Raw genomic sequence first — 19,412 nt, 5'->3', positions numbered from 1 at the left:
TGTGGGACACGTAGACTCTTCTCAATCCAACAAATCGCCATCTTTAAGCACTTATTTTTTAAATTTAGAATCAGTCTGAATTTGGGTTTGTTCACCCCAGTATCACTAAAAAAGTATTGTTTACATGTGTTGAAGTAAAACAGAAAGAGGGGCTTTTCAAAACTCACTCAATCCATATTAACCATTTAATTTAGTAATTTTGTTTTTTACTTCAAAGTTGGTAGAAAAGATTCACCTGGCTGGCAACAGATCACTTAGTACAATTTGTAAACATCTCCTTGTTAATACTTGTATTAATACTCACCACAATTATGGTTAGTATGGATTTATTTTCATATTGAGCACTCGGTGTGAGGTTTGGAAAGCTTTTCTTTAAATGTTTCTCACAGTCTCTCCTGCATTTAAATGTCTCTGTCTTGCTGATTTGAGTAAAACAATGTTTGCAAATAGTTTTTAGTATTTGTTCAATGTGCTTTGAGTCCAGACAGGCGACTTTTACTGCTTCAGGATCATTTAGATTGAGTGAAGTAAGATGTCACTTACAGAAATTACTCAGAAATACTTTCTGTGATTGTATGAACTTTTCCGCTGCGTTTTGTTTCCTGGCACCTTGTCCATCCAAACAAATGCTAAAAATCATCTGTAAATGCAGTTTGAACCAGACTCTCCTGACTTGTAAATATAAATGTGTTTAAAATTGCCAACAGCTTTTTTTTTTTTTTTAAATTGGTACCACTACTCTTCAAATGTACTTAACTGTAGTATGATAAACAAAGATGCTTGTCTAACCATCCTTTTACATGTCTTAATATATGTTTTATTTATACTGTACTTAAACACATGTTTGTCTATATATGGTGTTTTTCTGCCTTTTTTTGTTTTCATGATTAAACTCTTACTAGGATAATCATTTTGTTGTGTAAACCTGCCTTTATTTTGAAACACTGATCTTCATCTTTGTTAGGCATTAGCATGAATTACTCTTTTTTTGTCCTACGATCTGAATTACAGTCCTTAAAAAGTCGACATTCACAGATGCCATTGTGTCGCAAGACTATATTATATGCCAATATAGTATATTGACAAATGATCACACTATTGTAATGTATAATCATAATGGGGGCATGACCTGATGACTTTATTTTGTCCTGCCATCACTGTGCTGTCTGTGCAGTCATCACAGTGTAGATGCAGTCATGCAGCAGGTCACATTGGACAGATCTTGCCCTGTCTTTATGTTTTATTTGAGCCGTCTGATGGGATTGCAGCCAAACTCAAGACCAAGACCATTTGAGGTTGTGTTGGAAGAGGTATTACGATCCTTTACTTAAGTCAAAATATACCAGTATAACCATGAAAAAATACTCCGTTACATCCAGTGCAGCATTTCAAAGCCTGATTAAGCCTACTTAGGTAAAAGTACTGAAGTATTATCAGCAAAATGAACCAACAGTATTAAAATTCAAAGAAAATTATTGATTGCTTCTGTAGTGAAATATTTATTTGGGTGTAACCAGCTCTTGAAATAAAACTAAGAAGTTTAGAGGGGGAAACACTTTTGATGCAACTACTATCAACTCATAGACATCTAAAACTTTACAAAGGGACCCTGCTAGATCCTGATTTTTTGGTAATGAGTGTGTGGCTGGAGAAGGTAAATGAGCTGCTGTTTTGACGAAGCATAGGAACTTTAATGGCTTATTTCACACATCTGAAATCATGAAACTGGTATTACAAGGATCTACACAACCTTTTCTCAGAATTGATTTTGTCCATGAAACATTTCCAAAAACAGGATCCTTTCTTGAAAAATTCGAATATTTGAGTCAGTAGTATAAGGCGTCATCTATCTCCATGAACTGGACGCTGCAAATTTGAAGCTCATTATATCCCAACCACTCTGAACTGTGCGAGAACCTTTTAATGCAACGCTTACGACACATTAGAGTAAGTGCAAGCAATAACATTCAGCGCGTCTATGAACGAACACACAAGCCTCTGAAAATCTATCCATATCAATATTTGATTAGCTGGAGAAAGTAACACTCATTTTTCTTTCCTAACCAGCAGCTCAGTTGGACTGTGATTGTGCCATCCTGATTTACGGCTGCAGAATAAAAGCAGCAGTGATGTATTTTTAATACTTACCTCTGACAGAGCGCTCTAGTGGAGTACTCTGTTGGCCAACAGCCAGCAGAGTGATAGATTACACACAGCTACATCCCGGCAGAGCTGCAGCTTCACATCAACAGCACCATAAAGGCACTTCTACCTTTCTTGTGGCTTTCTTTAAGTCATTAATTACCAAAGTTGCTATCCTAATCTAACTTTTCAAGATTAGGGCACTCTCTTAAGGATGCAGGTACAACAGTGAGAGCAATTTACATATGAGTAAACAAAGCTGGGAGAAATGCTGCAGTCTCTCTACAGCTTCAGAGACAATAAAAAATAAACACATAAACAATTTGATGAGAAGGAAATTGGGCATTGAAAAAAGATATAATGTTTACAAATGACATGTGGAAGATGGATATTGAAAATAATCTGCGTAGCATTACATTTATGAGTCTGTCAGTCATTTGTGAAGTCTGTCACTGCAGGTTAGGACATAAAAGGGATTGTTTATTTGTAATTACATTAGTTGCTCCTTGAATTGCTTTTCCTCAGATGGTTAAAGACATTACGACTCAAATTAAATAACATGTCCATCTGTCATACCACAATCTAATTTTGACACCCATACATACAAACACAGAATATTACGGCTGCTAAATTAGTCTCTGATGTATTTGAAAGGATAAATACTTCAATCAGGGAGAAAAGTCTTGAATCATGTGCTGCCACGGGGGTCAGAGGCCACCTGGAGGTCAGGGTTCACATCGGCTTTTGAGTGCAGGAGCCATCTGCCATGCTTGAGTCATATACCATGGATCATCTCCTTTAAGAAATAAGTGGACAGAAAGTGAAAAGGGATGTGTCAGAGTGTGTCTGATTGTAGAAAGGGGGGAAAAAATCACCAAGAGTGCATTTCACATTAGCATTTTAAAGACTTGGTTGTTGCCCATTTCCACGGTGACTTACAGTGAGTTCAAGAATTAAATGTGCTTAAATCTCAAGACTGACACCATTTTGAATAAGCAATTGTGAGCCGGGCTGTCACAGTAACCAGAAGTGACTAATATTTCATGATTTTATCCATGTAGAACAGTGAACAGTGGCCCAAAACAAAAGGAAAGTAGAAAAAAGTCGGGTACTTTATATGTTTAGATTCCTATCCATTATTCAGTACCATTATGGAGGCATCTGATTGATATGAAAAGAAATTGTAATGCTGCAGCACGACAAAGACCCCAAAATAAAAGAGTCCTGCAACAGTTGGTATGGCCCCCAAAGACCATGGAGTCAGTCTGTGTTACATGAAGACACAGAAGCAACTGAGAGAGCCTCAATCTACAGAAAAACTGTGGCAACTTCTCCAAAATGCTTAAAACAACCAATTTGCCAAGTAAAAGTACCTTGAAAAACTGTGTGCAAGTGTACTGAGGAGAACTGGTGTTTTAAAGGCAAAGCGTGGTCACAGCAAATATTGATTTTCATTTTTGTTTATTCCAATTTGCATAAACTTAATTGATTAATAAAAACTCTACTTAGGCTACTTTTACTACATTACTTTTGGAAGCATCCTCACTTTACCTTCAGTCCCCAAAACCTTTGCACTGTATTGTATAGGTATATAGATATAGGTATTGTAATGTAGACATATTTGTATCCTATATGTTGATATAAACAGGAGTATGAATGTTAGTTCTACACATTGGAAATAGAAAAATACAATGATTCAAGATCAGCTTACTGCATTTTTCCAGAGCTCTCAAACACATCTCATTGTCCTCATTAGCACATGGAGTTTGTAAAGTTGTCACGGAGACGGCTCAGTTGCCAAAATGTGGCCTAAGGAATAACTTAAATTCTTATTCATTTCATTATATCTTTAATGAAGTGAAGTATTTACTCTCTCCGTACTATTTGACTGGAGTGTATAAATGTGTTAATCTGATGAATGAATTAATGAAATCTGAAAAGTTGCAGATTCCATATGCACCAGTCCTGAGCCTTTTCACACAGAAAAATGGATTACAAGTCTGTGTACACTTTCCATACAGTTCTGATTGAATTAAAACTTGGGTCGTATTTTTACAGTTTTCACCATCATTCCTCTCGATAATGAGGTGCTGAGCTCTGTTTGATTGTCTAGCTGAGTTGTTGCAATGTTGCTGTGTTTCCATTTGACTTGATTGTGGATCAAGACAAAAGGTGAATGGGTCTCTAGAAATCAATAGCAGTCATCCTCTGGGGACCATGAATCCATACCGAATTTCATGGTAATCTGAGCTGTAGTTGTTGAAATACAGTAATTTGCTTGGAACCAACAACGCATTGAAAGTGTAGGAGTCTTTTAGAAACGTTATCTGCCAAAGCCAACAAAATGCACCATCACTGCAGAACATCAGTCTGAAAAGGATTTAGATTTGGTTTGATCTACTGTGATTGAAGTCTAAGTCAATGAATGTCAATCTGTATGTGTAACCAACCAATACGTTTGCTAACCTTAATATAACTACCCTTAATGCTACAATCCGTGTCTGTTGAGGCTGTCATTGGTGGAAAGATTTTTATCTATTTGGTATCTGTTGGTCTTTTGATTGGTGCACCACTTTGGTCCAGACTGAAATATCTCAACAGATTTATTGCCATGAAGTTTTAAAGAATAAAGACATTCATGATCCTCAAAGAATGAATCCTACATACTGTGGTGATCCCGAGTTTCTTTCTAGCATCACCATGAGGTTGACATATCTGGATTTGAGCAAAATGTCAAAATGATAGTTATTGGATACAATGAAATTTAGAAGCAGAGTAGGGGTTTCTGGTACAACTTCACCTACTTCCAAACTGCACAGAGAAGGGAAAATAGTCTAAAGAGGTCAAAACACCAGCAACATTTAGGTATATAGAACAACTTTATTGTTAGACCAACGCGTTTTGGGTCTCTGATGAAGGCCACAACCCACACCCAGGTCTAACAATAATGTTGTTCTATATAGATTACGTTATTAATCCCCAGGGGGATATTAAAAATGTCAAAGTTCATGTTTGTCCAATACTTTCATAATTTATGGTATGACATTCTCAGCCTCAGCTCTACTTTGTCTTAAGAGCTAATTGTTGCAACTGTTAGCATGCTAATATGCTAAACTAGATGGTGAAAATGGCAAATATTATACCTGTTAACATGTTAATGTGAGCATGTTGCGTGCTGAGATTAGGATTTAGTTGAAAGCAACGTTGTGCCTGAGTACAACCTCACAGTGCTGCTAGTCTGTAGTTTTAGGGTTAAAGTTTTCTTTTATGAAGCTGGTTACCAACAGATATTTTGATTAGCAATGGAGATGTAGTGCTGCATGGTCTACATATTATTTTATAAATTTTTCTGACTGAAATTGTTCACAAACTACAGTCTACATCATTAATTTAAACTTGTTGGTGCTTGCATCGCACTTCAAAAGTCCCCGCTGGATAAATTCTTGTCTTCAGTCACATTTTAAATCATCAGACTGCTGATGGCACACATCTGCAGCCTTTACAACCGTCACAAATTGTGTTGCATGCCATGTTATTTTGTTTGAGTGACAAGTAAAACATTTAATGGTAAAATACTAAATTTAAATTACATAAATATATTTTTTACATTTTATATATATATATATTATTTTTTTTCATTATTTTATCTGTAAGCTGAACCGAGCAGAGTTTTTATTATTTTATAATGTTCAAACGGACATGCTACATTCCTGATCATTCATAGCAAACCACTGGAGGGACACTGCACTCACTGAAAGCTGCAAATTAAAAAAAAAAAAAAACACACACACACACACACAACTGTGACCAATGCTGATGCTCATGTGGTTTCCTTTTTTCTGAGGGTTTGAAAGCAGGAGGTGGAGGAGGAGGAGGAGGGGGAGGAGGGGGAAGAGGGTGTGTGGTGAGGGTATGAGTCACATGGGAAACAGTCAGGCTGCTGTCACATGGTTTGTGTTTGCAGGCTGAGCTGAGGGGAGGAGGAGTTTTGCACAGAAGTTTGTGTAAGAGAAAAACCTTCAGTTTTTTTCATGTAGCCCTCAACAAGTTGAAGCACTGAATCGGATCAAGGTAGAGCTGCTTTGTCCCAACAGCCTTATTATGGAAATCCCTGCCATAAATCTAAAGGTGAGGTTTGCTGTTTACTTCATTGTGATATTAGAAGTGTTAATGATAGCCTGCCTTTGTAAAGTGTTCAACAAAGACTGGTGTTAAAGTTTGATGTTGATGTAAACTTTGTTACTCATTGGAAGTTCCTCTGTGAGTAATGCCTACCTCTGCTTGAGACACACATGACATTTGAGCTTGTGATTTTTGTTAAGTGGTAAAAAGATAAAGTTATTTAGCCCTCTAAAAGTTTGTGAAAGTGCACAGTCTGGTTTTCAGTGATGCTCAACAGAACTGTTGACATTACAACATTATGAGAAATATCAGCATATTAATGAATCTGCAATCAAAAATCAAACAAAAGCTGATATAGAGTCTACTTGGAACTAGATGTGGAAAGAAAATGGCTCCATTATTCATCACATTAACCAATACCTTGTTAGTTGTTGATAATTGCGTCACTTGTTATGTACAGGAACTGTGGCAGTAAATGCTCTTAGAGATAGTGGCTTTGCTGTGAGGAACATGAACGGATGTCTTTTGATAAATGATTCTCACTCATGTCATATTATAACCATCAATCAAAGGAAACACCATTTAATTAGGAAATGTCATTTCCCCCTCTATTTCTAAAGATTACAATTGTTCAAAATCACTCACTTTCAAAACTCAGAAACTTAAACTTTTAAAAGCAGAAAATGAAGAAATGTGAATGTACCTCAGACTGTGATTATCTGTGGAAAATTGTGCAATTTCTTGTGCATAATTTGGGTACAAAAATATTCAAACCAGAAATCTGCGGAGCAATGAAATCAGCCATCCTGACGCAACTTTGTATTTTATACCCGATGAAAACTGATTGAACACTTCATGTTTAGTTCTTAGGTGTCTTAGGTGATTTGTCGTTTTGTGATCTCGCACAGATTGACTGAGGCTGCAAATATCAATTATTGTCATTATTTCACAGAATGAGTGACAGCTTCGAATGTCTTGTTTTATCCAACCAACTTAAAACTCAGCAGAGATTCAATTATCAATGGTATAAACAGAGAAATATAACAGAGAAAAGCAGGAAATCTGCACAATGAAGAAGAAGCTGGAAGCAGATAATGTTTGGAGTTTTTGGTCTGCAGATGATTGATCAAATTATTGGTGATTCATTTTCTTTCAATTGAATAATCATCCCATTTTAAGAAGTCTTTAACAATTTCTAAATGTCTTTTGAACACTTGTCTTTTGTTTTCTATCCTAGGCAATAGTACTGGTGCACTGGCTGCTTACAGTATGGTGAGTGAGAGTGCAAGAGTTTTTTTTCTTTTCTTCACAAACCTGAGGAATTTCTCTCCTCTTCTGGCACCTTACACACACACACACACACACACACACACACACACACACACACACACACACACACACACACACATGCTCACAGAGATTGACTCACAGTTTTGATTCAGGCCTTAGGTACTTATAAACATCTATTTCCACATACTTTATGTAATCAAACATTATTAAAATATGTGTTTGCTGCAGGGGATGCATGGCGTGGTTGCCCCCCTCCTTTGCTTGGGGGAACTTCACTGTTTTAGCCATCGGGGTCTGGGCCATTGCACAGAGGGACTCGATCGATGCCGTGCTCTTGGTGAGTCCTCGCCTTGATTCCTTCACGCTTGCTGTAATCGTACCATCATGTGACACGTACAGGAGTCTAAGGCACAGCACTGCGTATCCGTGCTAACCTATTTGTCTGTGGAATCTAGGACAGTCTGTGAGCGTCTCTTTCATAAAGATAGGCTTGTCTTAATTCAGCACGGAGTACAGTAGCTGTGCCTTTCAGAGTGTGTCAGTTTGAAGCAGCAGATCACCACCCTGGCTGTGAAGATGTGTCACATGCCAGACAAATACACGACAGCTGAGGGTTTGGAGTGAGAAGGTAGCCACAGTTTCTTGCTCAATGACACTTTTGACAGTAATAGATTCTGTGAGTGTTGGATTGAAGCTGTGACATCTACTGTCATCAGGAAGCCTTTTGTGCTTTAAAGTCCACTGTTACTTTTTTCTTATAACCACAGTCCCTAAGTGAAGATCCTGGTGGACTGAGCTGGAAACAGAGAGAAAAAAAAAGTTGAAAAAAACCTCAGAATATACATGATTCTTTGTGGTTCATAAAGCATCTATCTTCAAAGTCAAATCAACCACTCTCTCATTCAATCAGTTGTACAGGATCTGGGAGATAGTCCTGCTTGCTCATGTGCTGTGAAGTCTACTGCATGCCTTTTTTTATTTTAACCATTAACGCCAATATCTGTAACGTGTTCAGTGTATCTAGTGTCAACTAGTCACATATTTAAGTCACATTTCTGGCTTTTGAAGAATTATTTCTGATACCAATGACTGTCCTAGATAATCTGATAATGATACACATACAGTACACTTCAAAGAGTTGATCAAGAAGTCAAAGTTGTTTTATATTCCTTCGTTCTTCTTCACTGCCTGCAATTGTCAGTATGACATTCTGGCATCAGTTTTGTACCCAGTGTGTGTACAGTAAGATTTTTCTCTCATTCCCCCTCAGAAAGCTGTGTTCTTCAGCACTTGGTTTACTTTATTTTACACACACAATACCGTATGTTGCAAGGAATGTTTTCCATGCAGCATCATTTTCCATTGCTTATGTTAAAAAGCCTAACATACCATGTGTGTTCATTAAGACAAGCCATCTGTCTCTTTTTTGTCTTTTCTCTTCAGTATCTGATGGGAATGACCGTGACGATATTGACAGACATCATTCATTTTGGGATCTATTACCCGTTGAATGACTATGCAGAGAGGGGACGTGATGTGTTTCGCTTCAGTGCAGGGATGGCCATCCTCAGTCTTCTGCTCAAACCTGCCTCCTGCTTCTTTGTCTACCAAATGTATCGGGAACGAGGAGGAGATTACAACGTCAACTTTGGTAAGTGGCCCCAGATGTTTTTCACTCATTCAAGTACAGTAATATAAGGTGTGTGCCTCTGAAGATGTTGTCATGTGCCACTGAGGATGGTTGTAACGAAGAGTTCACACAGATTTTAGCTTGAGATGCTTCCAAAAATAAGATTTGAACAGTGGAAAATGAGGCTATCTTCCAATAAATTGGAATTAATTCTCAGAAAATTAACTGAGCGTGATCTAATTCCATTTTGAGAAGCAGATGACACAAAAAAATGTACTCAGGGTTTCATCTCGCAAGATCACAGTCTGATTTAATTATGAAGCAGTGAGAGATTTTCTTAAATATCTCAGGTTTCCCACTCCCCACAAAAAATGCATGAGTATGACCAAAGCTAAAGGTACAGTGTGATGCGTGTGTCCAGGGGCGCTTTGAGGTTCCCCTCTGTGTTGTTTTATGCTGTTTGCCATGAAAGGCCTGCCAAGTGCAGCACAAACTGGGAAGACTCTGTGCTAAACCACTGGCAGATGATTCCACAGTCAAACTAATTAGTTACAGTCACAAGACTTTAAATGCAGTGAAATATCTGAGCTGCAGATCGGCTGGGCAGGAAAATCATTTATCCACGAGTTGTTTATAACGTTTGTGTCTCATCTCGGCCACCAATTTGTCTCAGGCTTATTCTGCATGAAGGAACATTATTGATCCATGTGAGCTGAGGAACGTATGTCCTGGCATGATAGAAAAATAGGTCAGGACTGATGTGATAATACACATAGATAGAGTTTGTACTAGAGCAGCATGTTTGTCACCAGAAATAGAGTTTTTTTTATTTATTGACCGTTGTGTGTATAGTTCTCGCCTTGTGGGCAAACAAGTGATAAGTACACTACTTCCATTGACTAGTCAGGAGATACTGAAGATGTGTTATTTGATTAGCGGTGTGTGGTCATTGATTTGTGGGCTTGGACTCGCTCTGCTGAGAGCGGCTCCATCAGAAATCCCACCGAGCTTTGACGTCTGTTGGACTCTTAAATCCCTCAAAATGTTGCTGATCTATCTGGATTAAGTAGAAATGGTCGTATGCATCATTTGTTATGTGTGGTTCGATGGAAACAGTGAGGAGAATGGCTCCACATGGGGAGAGTGAGCTTTTCTTGTCCTCTTGTCCAAACACACCCAGTGGTTGCCTTTGTAAAAAGAACACCAAATACAATGACACAAATAAATATGGCGGTGGGGGTATAATGCTAAAAAAAATGTTCTTTTACCATTAACTGTGATACAGCTTAAATAGTAATGTATACACTGGGAAAAGTAGTACAATCTCTCCTGCACTGTCATGAAGCACTGCAGTTGACAAAATACACGTCCTGATTTGCATGTTTGAGAATAATTGAATATTGATGAATCACCACATACACACAGCAGGTGTGTCCATTAGACTGTGATTGACTGTGTAGCGACTGATGAATGTAGCTAATGCTGGTTTCACACAATGCACATTTTAATTGCTGTCTGATTGCGTAGCTGCATTAACATGGTTCCCTGCTGCACTCAGCACTCTGGGAACCAGAGGCAATCAGGTGCATCTGAGTGAATTGTTGATTCAGGTATCCACGGCTCCCTGTGCTTATAATTGCCGGCCCTCGTCTGTCATTTAAATCATTTCGTGTTTGTGTATTTATTTTAACTCGTACGTTTGCTTTTATACAGTTAAGGCTGCAAGACTGAGAAATCACACATCATATTTTAGCAGTCGGAACTGGGCATGGCAGATACTGTCAGGCATTTGATTTCGCAGCATGCTGAAGCATTAAGCGTGGGGCTGTTGTAAGAGCGATAGTACATAGGCTATATTTTAAAGTCACTTTATCTTTTTTAGGCTTTTAGTGAAAACCACAACAGCAGAACTGTGAGGAATGGATTAAAAACTTCTAAAGCTAAGAGTTAGTTTATCTAGGGCTGCAACTAAATGATTATTTTTATTATCAATTAATCCGTCAATTATTTTCTCGAGTTATCGGTTAATCATTAGGTCTATAAAATGTTAATAGTGGTGATATCTGCTTCCCAATGCCCAAGATGAAACCTCTTGTCTTCAACAACCCAAAGATATTCAGTTTATCATAGAAGACTAAAGAAAACAGAAAGTATTCAGATTTATGAAGCTGAAATCAGATTTTGTTTTTGTATATCTTTCTTTAAAAATTACTCGAAACAAATCAATTATCAAAATAGTAACAAATTAATTTTCTGTCATTTGAATAATCGACTATTTTTTGCAACTCTTAGCTCATCAGTAGCAAACTACCCACAAATGACATTAGAAAAGCTCTGTTCATGACTGTCACATCCACTGTGAGCTGTTAAAATCTGCCAGCGACAGCTCTTTAAAAATGAAAGTCTGATTTGGTCTCTTTCTGTCAGAAATCCTGCACCTCATTGTTTCAAAAATGACCAATCATTTTGAGAAAAATCTTCTATCGTTATCATTATAAACATGACCATGACTTGTGCTACAACAGAAAGCTCGACGTGCATAGCAACAGTAACTAAGAGGGGCATGGTTTAGCAATTGAGCATTCTCAGTCATTGTGAAACCTAAATTTCCCTGTACTTTTTTCTTGCACTTCATTATTTGTAACCTCCCAGTTTTTCCTGCTTTTCATCACACTGCACTGTCATGTTTTTTGTCACATTATTCCTGTCATGATTTCACCATTTGTCTTTTGTCCCTTTTTCCTCTTCTCTTCTCTTCTCTTCTCTTCTCTTCTCTTCTCTTCTCTTCTCTTCTCTTCTCTTCTCTTCTCTTCTCTTCTCTTCTCTTCTCTTCTCTTCTCTTCTCTTCTCTTCTCTTCTCTTCTCTTCTCTTCTCTCCTCTCCTCTCCTCTCCTCTCCTCTCCTCTCCTCTCCTCACATCTCCTCTCCTCTCCTCTCCTCTCCTCTCCTCTCCTCTCCTCTCCTCACATCTCCTCTCCTCTCCTCTCCTCTCCTCTCCTCTTCTCTTTTTCTTCTCCACTGCTGACCTCTCAGACTTTGAGACCTCTGTGGACAGTCGATGCACCACGGATAGTGCTGACAGTGCCTTTATTGGCCGCCGCTATTGATTCCTGCCCTCTTCCTTTTTCACTGTTTCCCTCCTCCAATCATCCTCTTCCATCTCCTTCCATGCAGGAAGTAAGATTACAAATCAGGCTGCAGGACAAAAAAAAGAAAGAGACTTTTTTTCTTGACTTTTCTTTCCTAATTATTAATTTGTTAATGTTTTTTGTCCATCTTCCTCTTTGTGTTTGTGTATGTGCATCTCTCTTCTCATCTCATCAGCTCCATCACTTCTCATGACCTTTCCTATAGCTCTGTTTGCCAGCACAGTATGTTTGTATTCATGTCTGTTGTATTATATGAGTTTATATGTTTCTGCAAGTTTGCATCCATGTATTATTCATAATTTTATCCTCCAGACACCTCATTTGTGTGTGTGTGCCTCCTTTTTTTGCATATATTTAAGGCAGCTCTGCCTGATGGTGCACATCCTCAAATGAGCCTAATTAAATGTTGACTCATAATAGACAATGACTGTGACATGTTTGTATGCTTACGCAGCATTTTATACTTAGAAAAAGGCATGTTTTAAAGTTTGCTGACGTCAACATATCTCAGTCCTTTAGAGTTATTTGTATATTTTTATGCTCTTAAATAAAATGTAATAAATACCACAATTGCATGAGTAAAACTTTTTTTTTTCTTCAAATAATCCAAATTCTCTGCAATGAGAATAACTTATAACTTATAAGTTATATAACTTATAACATATTAATTAACATTAGATGTTTATCACAGTAAAGGGACCCTGGGCCATGCAGAGGTAAGACTGAGGAGGTTTTTGAAATTTCAAAAACGTGTTATTTGTTTTCTAGTCATGATGAGTCGAGGTTGTTTGTTATACGGCATCTTTGAGAGCCCCTTCCGACATTTCAGATGTATTATGTCAGTATACTGCCTTTAAAGAATTAATTATAAAGTATATGTGAGGAATAGTGCATCCAGGAGCTTGTGTGAGCAGGTTGTCAGTGTAAACCGATCTAAAGATTATGGATTACTTGTTTGTTTAGACTCACACTCCAGTCTCAGATTGTGGGTAATGGTTTGTTCCTGTGGCCAAACTGTCCTTAAACTAAAGTTGTGGATGTAAAGTTCACTGTCAGAGTGATGAAATGAGAGGAATTTAAGCACCACTCCGATAGCTGGTTTGCATGTAATTTTCTTTTTTCTCAATCCAGTGTTCATCAGAGGCAGCGTGTGCTTTACTTTATGTTGACAGTTTCCAACAGTATAATCATTATTTATCCAAAGGGGGCCAGATGCTCCAGTCAAGATAACACATCTACCCAATTGTATCATAAATCTTTGTAAGAGAAATCAGTGTGAAAAACCATTTGAGGAAGTTTTTTCTTCTTTGCATGAATATATCAACAATAGGTGGTGCTCCAGAAACAGGGGCCTTGATTAGATATGATCATGAATCATACATTTGCATGACATGGGTAGTGTTTGTTGAAGACTTCTGGCTTGTCTCTGCAGGTTTCCCCTCTATGGCACGAAACAGAGAGGCCTACCAGTCCATTGACCAGCAGGATGAGTCTTCCAGTCCAGCAAACCCCTTCAACCAGGCCCAGGACAGCAAACCAGCCCGCACTTACTGAGAGAGCCAGCCGGTGAACAATGCAGTGTTTTCCTCTGACTTTTTATGGAGCAGTACAGTGCTTAGGGGCAATTTTAAAATCAATTCCACATCGCTCCTTATGTTTTGTACAGTTAGTCTGCTGCAGATTGCAGCACTGAAAACAAATTGAACAATATTATGATGGTAAATCACAAACTCTGTTTGGCTTTTTAGAGTGAAATGTGGTGTAATCAAATCCATTTTAATGCCATATTTGCTCCAAAGGTGGCAACATTTTTTGCTGAGCTGGCACATCACTGCTGAATAAATACAGAGGAAATGCTGTTCTACCACTCCATGCTGTGTTACTGTTGTTGCCACCTACTATTTTTAGTAGAGAGGTGTTGAATGGAACTGTTGTTTCTACGGCAGTTTTGTCAGTTTATGTTTTTCCAAGTTAGTCATTTTACAAATGTGTCACCTACAGACATTAAGAGTTTTGTCCCTTTCTCTTTGTGTTCTGTAAAGCTACTTGCTCCTTGTATGTAATTATTAGTTTCCAATTAGTTTTTGCTTTATGGCACTGTAATGCTTAAAGCACAGGTCAGTTTTTTACACAAGAGAACTGAATGGAATGTCAGTGTCCTGCTGTAGACGCTACTTTGTGTCTTTGTACGTTTTCATCTTATTAGAGCTGTGAAATCTTTTGACGGGGTGAAAACATTATGACCAAAATCAAGCAAGAACTTCATGGTACCTTATAGCTTGATGTTGATCTATGCAAAGTAATTATTAAGATGACTGTTACATCTGGGACTCTTGCATTAAAAATACAAACATAAACATTTCTGGGGAAAAAACAAGATGTTTGTACTGATCCAGTAAAGAGCAATTCATTGTGTAGATAAAATTATTTTCTCTCAATTAAAACCATTTTAAATTTGTCATTTTTATACTTATTGTCAATTTAAGTGAAGGGCCTGTAGGTTGTCATAAATACATAACTTTCCTACTGTAAAACCTGTTTAAATAAACGACAGACCACATGCTGTAGCTGTCGAACTGCTCCTACTGTCTAAAGACAGGAGACATAAAGCATGGCAGTTTTTCACATTAAAAATGTTAAATGAAGGGTTTTAAACCCTGAAATGTTCACTTTTGATATTTGCAGCAGCACATTGTTCATTCAGCACAGAATGAAGTATGAACTCTCAGTTTTAATGTGCAAATTACATAACCGTGATAGTGGTTAGAGTGCAAGGTAAGAGGGCGTTGTGCCTGCAGACTAAAAATTGCATCATTTGGATCTTTTACAGTCAGTTCTCTTTTGAAAATGTTACAAGTTTGAAGTTCCTGTTTTGAAATGACAGATCTGAGATGTGCCAACTATGATGTTCACATGGTGATTATGTAAAATGATCACCAGTGTAGTGCCTTGGTCCTTCGTCATATATATCATATGAGGCAACTTATTTGCTGATATACCTCCTGTAATTGTATCTTCATTCAGTAAATGCACATGAGACACAGTAGCCAGGAAGACGTTACCCTGCTCCCTCCACACCAGGTCAACCTCCAAGAACCCCCCGCTAAATCACTACATTACTATATAATGTCCATTTAATATTTTGTCCATTTAAAGGATAGAAGATCAGAATCCTCAACTGCAGTTTGTTGCACTTTTTATGACATAAAACAATCACCAAGAAAGTGCTGCTTGATGATTGTGGATTGAAAAAATATTTACAAAAAGGTAACACATTGGTTTTTGTCTTTTTTTTTTCTTTTTTTTTGTTAATAGAGAACAATGCTAACACTTTGTTTTACATGTCCTTCAATTTTCTTTTAATTTCCTGGTAATTAATGGTTAAGTTTGACAACATTTTACTGAAAAGGGTGATGCAATTTGGTACAAACTATAAAATGGGGAAAGGTTACTTTGGTTGAGCTGTAGTTTCATGTGTCTTTTTTTTCCCCCCCACAATTTCCTAAAAGTAGTTTTTGTTTTACTGTTCATTTTCATGGGAAATGTGTTCATTAAACCGTTTTTAAGAAAGAATCTAACATAACTGTACTAAAACAAACTTAAGTATTTTTAGACATTTGTCAAGGATGTTTGCAAATTAACAACATGTTTTTTTCTACCAATCTAATGTTTTTTTCTTATAATTTGTACCAAATTGCATCACTATGTTAGTAAAATATTCTACAAATTCTTACCATTAAATATCTGGAAATTACATTTAAAAAATTCAGGAATTTGTTGAAAAATGAATGGACCTTTAAAATAAAGTGTTAACAATATAATTTTAAATAACTAAAATGTTGCACTAAGCATGTTAATAGAAATATGCAATTTGCAGGGGTTTTTAATTAAGCTAACTTACGTCCTGTAAGAGACTACTACAATATATTGTACTGTGAAAAATCATCACATAGAGTTTAAACAAGTCTTATTATCTTGAATTCTGCATTACATATTATGTTTCTTGGAAACTGTTAAAAGAAATCTACTAACACGACAAGAAACTGCATGTTTTTCTCATGCTGTTTGATTTCCTTCAACAATCCTCTTCATAAACTGAGTATATCCTAAAATAACGCAGACATTGTCGCTGTAGTAGCTTTTTTATGCTCTGAGAAAAATAAGATTGAAAGGCACAAGGCTAAATGATTTTTCATGATATTAACAGTTACAACTGCTACTGAAATCCAATCTTCACTGAGTCAAGACTGTAAAAGAAAAAATGACTGAGTGTGGGCTGCATGTTTTTATGCTCTGCCTTTTTGGCCCTGATTTTAAAAATGTTCCCTTTTCAGACTGATCATATTTGACACAATTTGTTTTGGTTGTTATGAGCCTTTTTCTTTTCAAGGTTGCTTCTGATTTGGACATTTGGAGGCAAGTTTTATCAAAATAAAGAAAAATGAAATGAAAGAAAATTAATTGAATGAAACTTTATAATCATGTAAACCACATGCATATCTTTACATAAAAAACTGCATCTGAATGCACAATAATGTGAAGTATTTCGAGACATGACAAGTCTCACTCTTGCTGTCATTCATTATTCATCTCTCTCCATTCTTTGATGTATTTTTCTTCTTTTCTGTCACATATGTTGTTTACTCTCACCCTTCTCATCTTGCTCTGCTTTTATTTGTATAACCAGACACTCTCCTTATTTCCACAGACATACCATCTTCACTTTTAAACCACATTCAATGACTCAAAACTCAGTCTAACCAACAGCACCTGTGCACTTGATTTAAAATAATAATAATATGAAGTCTCATGAAAGTGAAAGATTTATATTCTGTCTGCAGCCTCCCGCATAGCAAATATAACAAGAGTAATTACAGTGATAATAATGTATGCACCTGGAATAAAACACACCTGATTTTCATATTTCATCCATACCCCAGGTGAAAACAAGTGTACTCCAATAAATTATATAAAATATCAAAGTAGTACACACAGCTTCTGAACTTGCATTCAAGGTTTCTGTCCCTGATGGCTTTCAGTATATTTCAAGGCGGTAACTCTAGTTGGTTTGAATGGTTTATTGTCCTCAAGTGTGTTGAGCTGTGGAGCTTTGTCATCTGTTTGTTCAGTATATTGTGCCCCATGGGCCTCTTAAAAAGCATGAATGAAAATTCTATTACTGCAGTAGCAAGAGCGATCTTGTACACATTCGTACATTCCCCTGTACCACAAAGACTGTATATTTAACTATGCAGCAGAAATCCAATCATTTTTACTTATCTAAATTTTAGCAGATTTTGAATTTTAGTTTTGATGTCAGTCCCTTTGGATAAAAGAAAACACAAGTCCACCTTTTCTGTAAGCAACAAGTGTATGCTCATTATCTGGCAAGTTGCAACAAATGTTTAGTATGTAAACTGCTGAGACGTTGAGATAAACTATTTAATTACAAAACTGGAATGCATTTTTTTTTATGGGTCTGTGATTACAGACTAATATCCCGGCTTTACTAGGAAGTTTAAAAGAATAAAGTACTTAGTGGCTAATTATAGGAAAAAACAGAGAGTGTTCCAGTAGTGCACTTGAATTAATTCTGATGGATTGCTAAACTCAGCGGGTCAGCTGAACATGCATAAAATGTGTAAAACATATGAAAGCACACAGTTATGGAGAAAAGGTTTAGTAGCACCAAAACATACATCACAAACACAATTTAAAATAAACTAACTTTTCTTCATTATCCACTTGAGTCCTCTCTTTAAAAGAAACAATTCCAGTAAGGAACAATAGGAAAGATACAGTGACTCTTACATCCATTAACAACTTCACACAACCAAACTTCAGGCCATAAAAAAGAAGAATTCAGAGCATCTAGAGCCAGTTTCCATTGATGTTTGCACATGGACAGTACATTGGTTGCCATACTGTGGGTCAGCCAATAGAAATGTCAGCCAATAAACCTGCAAAGCATTGCACAGATCTGCACAAAAACAAGATGTACAAGGAGAAACATGTGGTTGCAGTAATTTGCCAAGAATCTTAAAGAGGGCCTATTATGCTCATTTCTAGCTCTAGGTTTTTATTTTTGGACTCCACTAGAGTAACTTTGCATGATTCACAGTTACAAGAATCATTATTTATCTTATTCTGACCCTTTATGCAGCAAATTAACTGTCTCTTCATCGCTCCCCTCTCAATGAGCCCACTCTGCTCTGATTATCCAGTTTTTTGGAAACTGGATAATCAGAGCAGCACATATGAGTCGTGTTAGTTACTGATGATGGAAACCCAACATCGCCTGCATTACTGCTCCAAATTAAAAACTTTTAAATGACTAAATGGAGAGAAAAGTGTTCTTTGCTGAATAAGTGGAGCAAAATTGAAACAACATAGTTCCCCTTTCTCATAACTGGAATTTAAATTAATTTGGGTACTCTGGCCAAGCAAGATGTTTCAGGCATTTTCCACATTGCCCCAAAAGCAGTAACAGAATATGTGTTAAAAATGTTCACAATAATCAATGTGTAGTCTTATTTTCTTTTTAAATCCTGCTGTGTTTTGTGTCTTTCTTTATACTTGAAAAAGCATCTCAGAGAGGTCTTAATTAACTAAGAAGGTAACCTGTTAATGATTCATTTGTGCTGAGCTCCTGACCAGCATGGGATACTGTGGCTGTAAAAAAAGTAAAATAAAATAAAGGGAAGAGGATGAGGAGGAGGAGGAGGAGGAGGAGGAGGAGGAGGGGAGTAGAGATGAAGGAAGAGGGTGGTGAGGGTGAAAGTGGATTGGGAAAAGAAAGAAGGAGGTGGGGGAGGAGAGGAACATAAGTGCATGGCCAGCAGCCCAACAAGCTGTTGATTAATAAGGAGCTGCTGCGCTGCCTCTCCAGAGTCTTGCATGCATGCAGGTTTGACACATCCTCATATTCACACCTGTGATTCCTCCGAGTCAAGGACACGCTCACCCGCTGCCATTGTTGTTCGATGCAATAAAAGGAACTCGATTTGTCAGCTCTGTTATTGCATTAGTAACAATCCCTGGAGAGGTTTTGAAAGAATGAATCTGTGCAGCTTCAGGGC

The 19,412-nt window shown here is 37.2% G+C and overlaps 1 protein-coding gene across 1 annotated transcript; it reads left to right on the top strand.

The window, feature by feature from the left end:
* The first annotated feature begins 6,228 nt into the window (after positions 1-6,228).
* On the top strand, positions 6,229-14,938 carry agtrap (angiotensin II receptor-associated protein). Its single transcript, XM_062416102.1, has 5 exons — positions 6,229-6,270; positions 7,502-7,536; positions 7,783-7,891; positions 8,998-9,205; positions 13,766-14,938. The coding sequence occupies exons 1-5, from the start codon at positions 6,244-6,246 to the stop codon at positions 13,885-13,887; spliced, it is 501 nt and encodes a 166-aa protein (XP_062272086.1). The 5' UTR covers positions 6,229-6,243; the 3' UTR covers positions 13,888-14,938.
* The last annotated feature ends 4,474 nt before the right edge of the window (positions 14,939-19,412 follow it).

The sequence above is a fragment of the Scomber scombrus genome, chromosome 3 (assembly GCF_963691925.1).
Source record: "Scomber scombrus chromosome 3, fScoSco1.1, whole genome shotgun sequence".
Classification (NCBI taxonomy): Eukaryota; Metazoa; Chordata; class Actinopteri; order Scombriformes; family Scombridae; genus Scomber; species Scomber scombrus.
Note: the sequence above shows the minus strand (reverse complement) of the source record. Positions and strands in the feature narration are given on the sequence as shown.

What these genes read in the sequence shown, in the direction of transcription:
- agtrap (XM_062416102.1), top strand. Translation starts at nt 6,244, where the DNA reads ATGGAAATCCCTGCCATAAATCTAAAG. An exon ending in TCCCTGCCATAAATCTAAAG is followed by an intron (nt 6,271 to 7,501) that starts GTGAGGTTTGCT and finishes TTTCTATCCTAG; the next exon opens with GCAATAGTACTGGTGCACTG. An exon ending in CACTGGCTGCTTACAGTATG is followed by an intron (nt 7,537 to 7,782) that starts GTGAGTGAGAGT and finishes TGTTTGCTGCAG; the next exon opens with GGGATGCATGGCGTGGTTGC.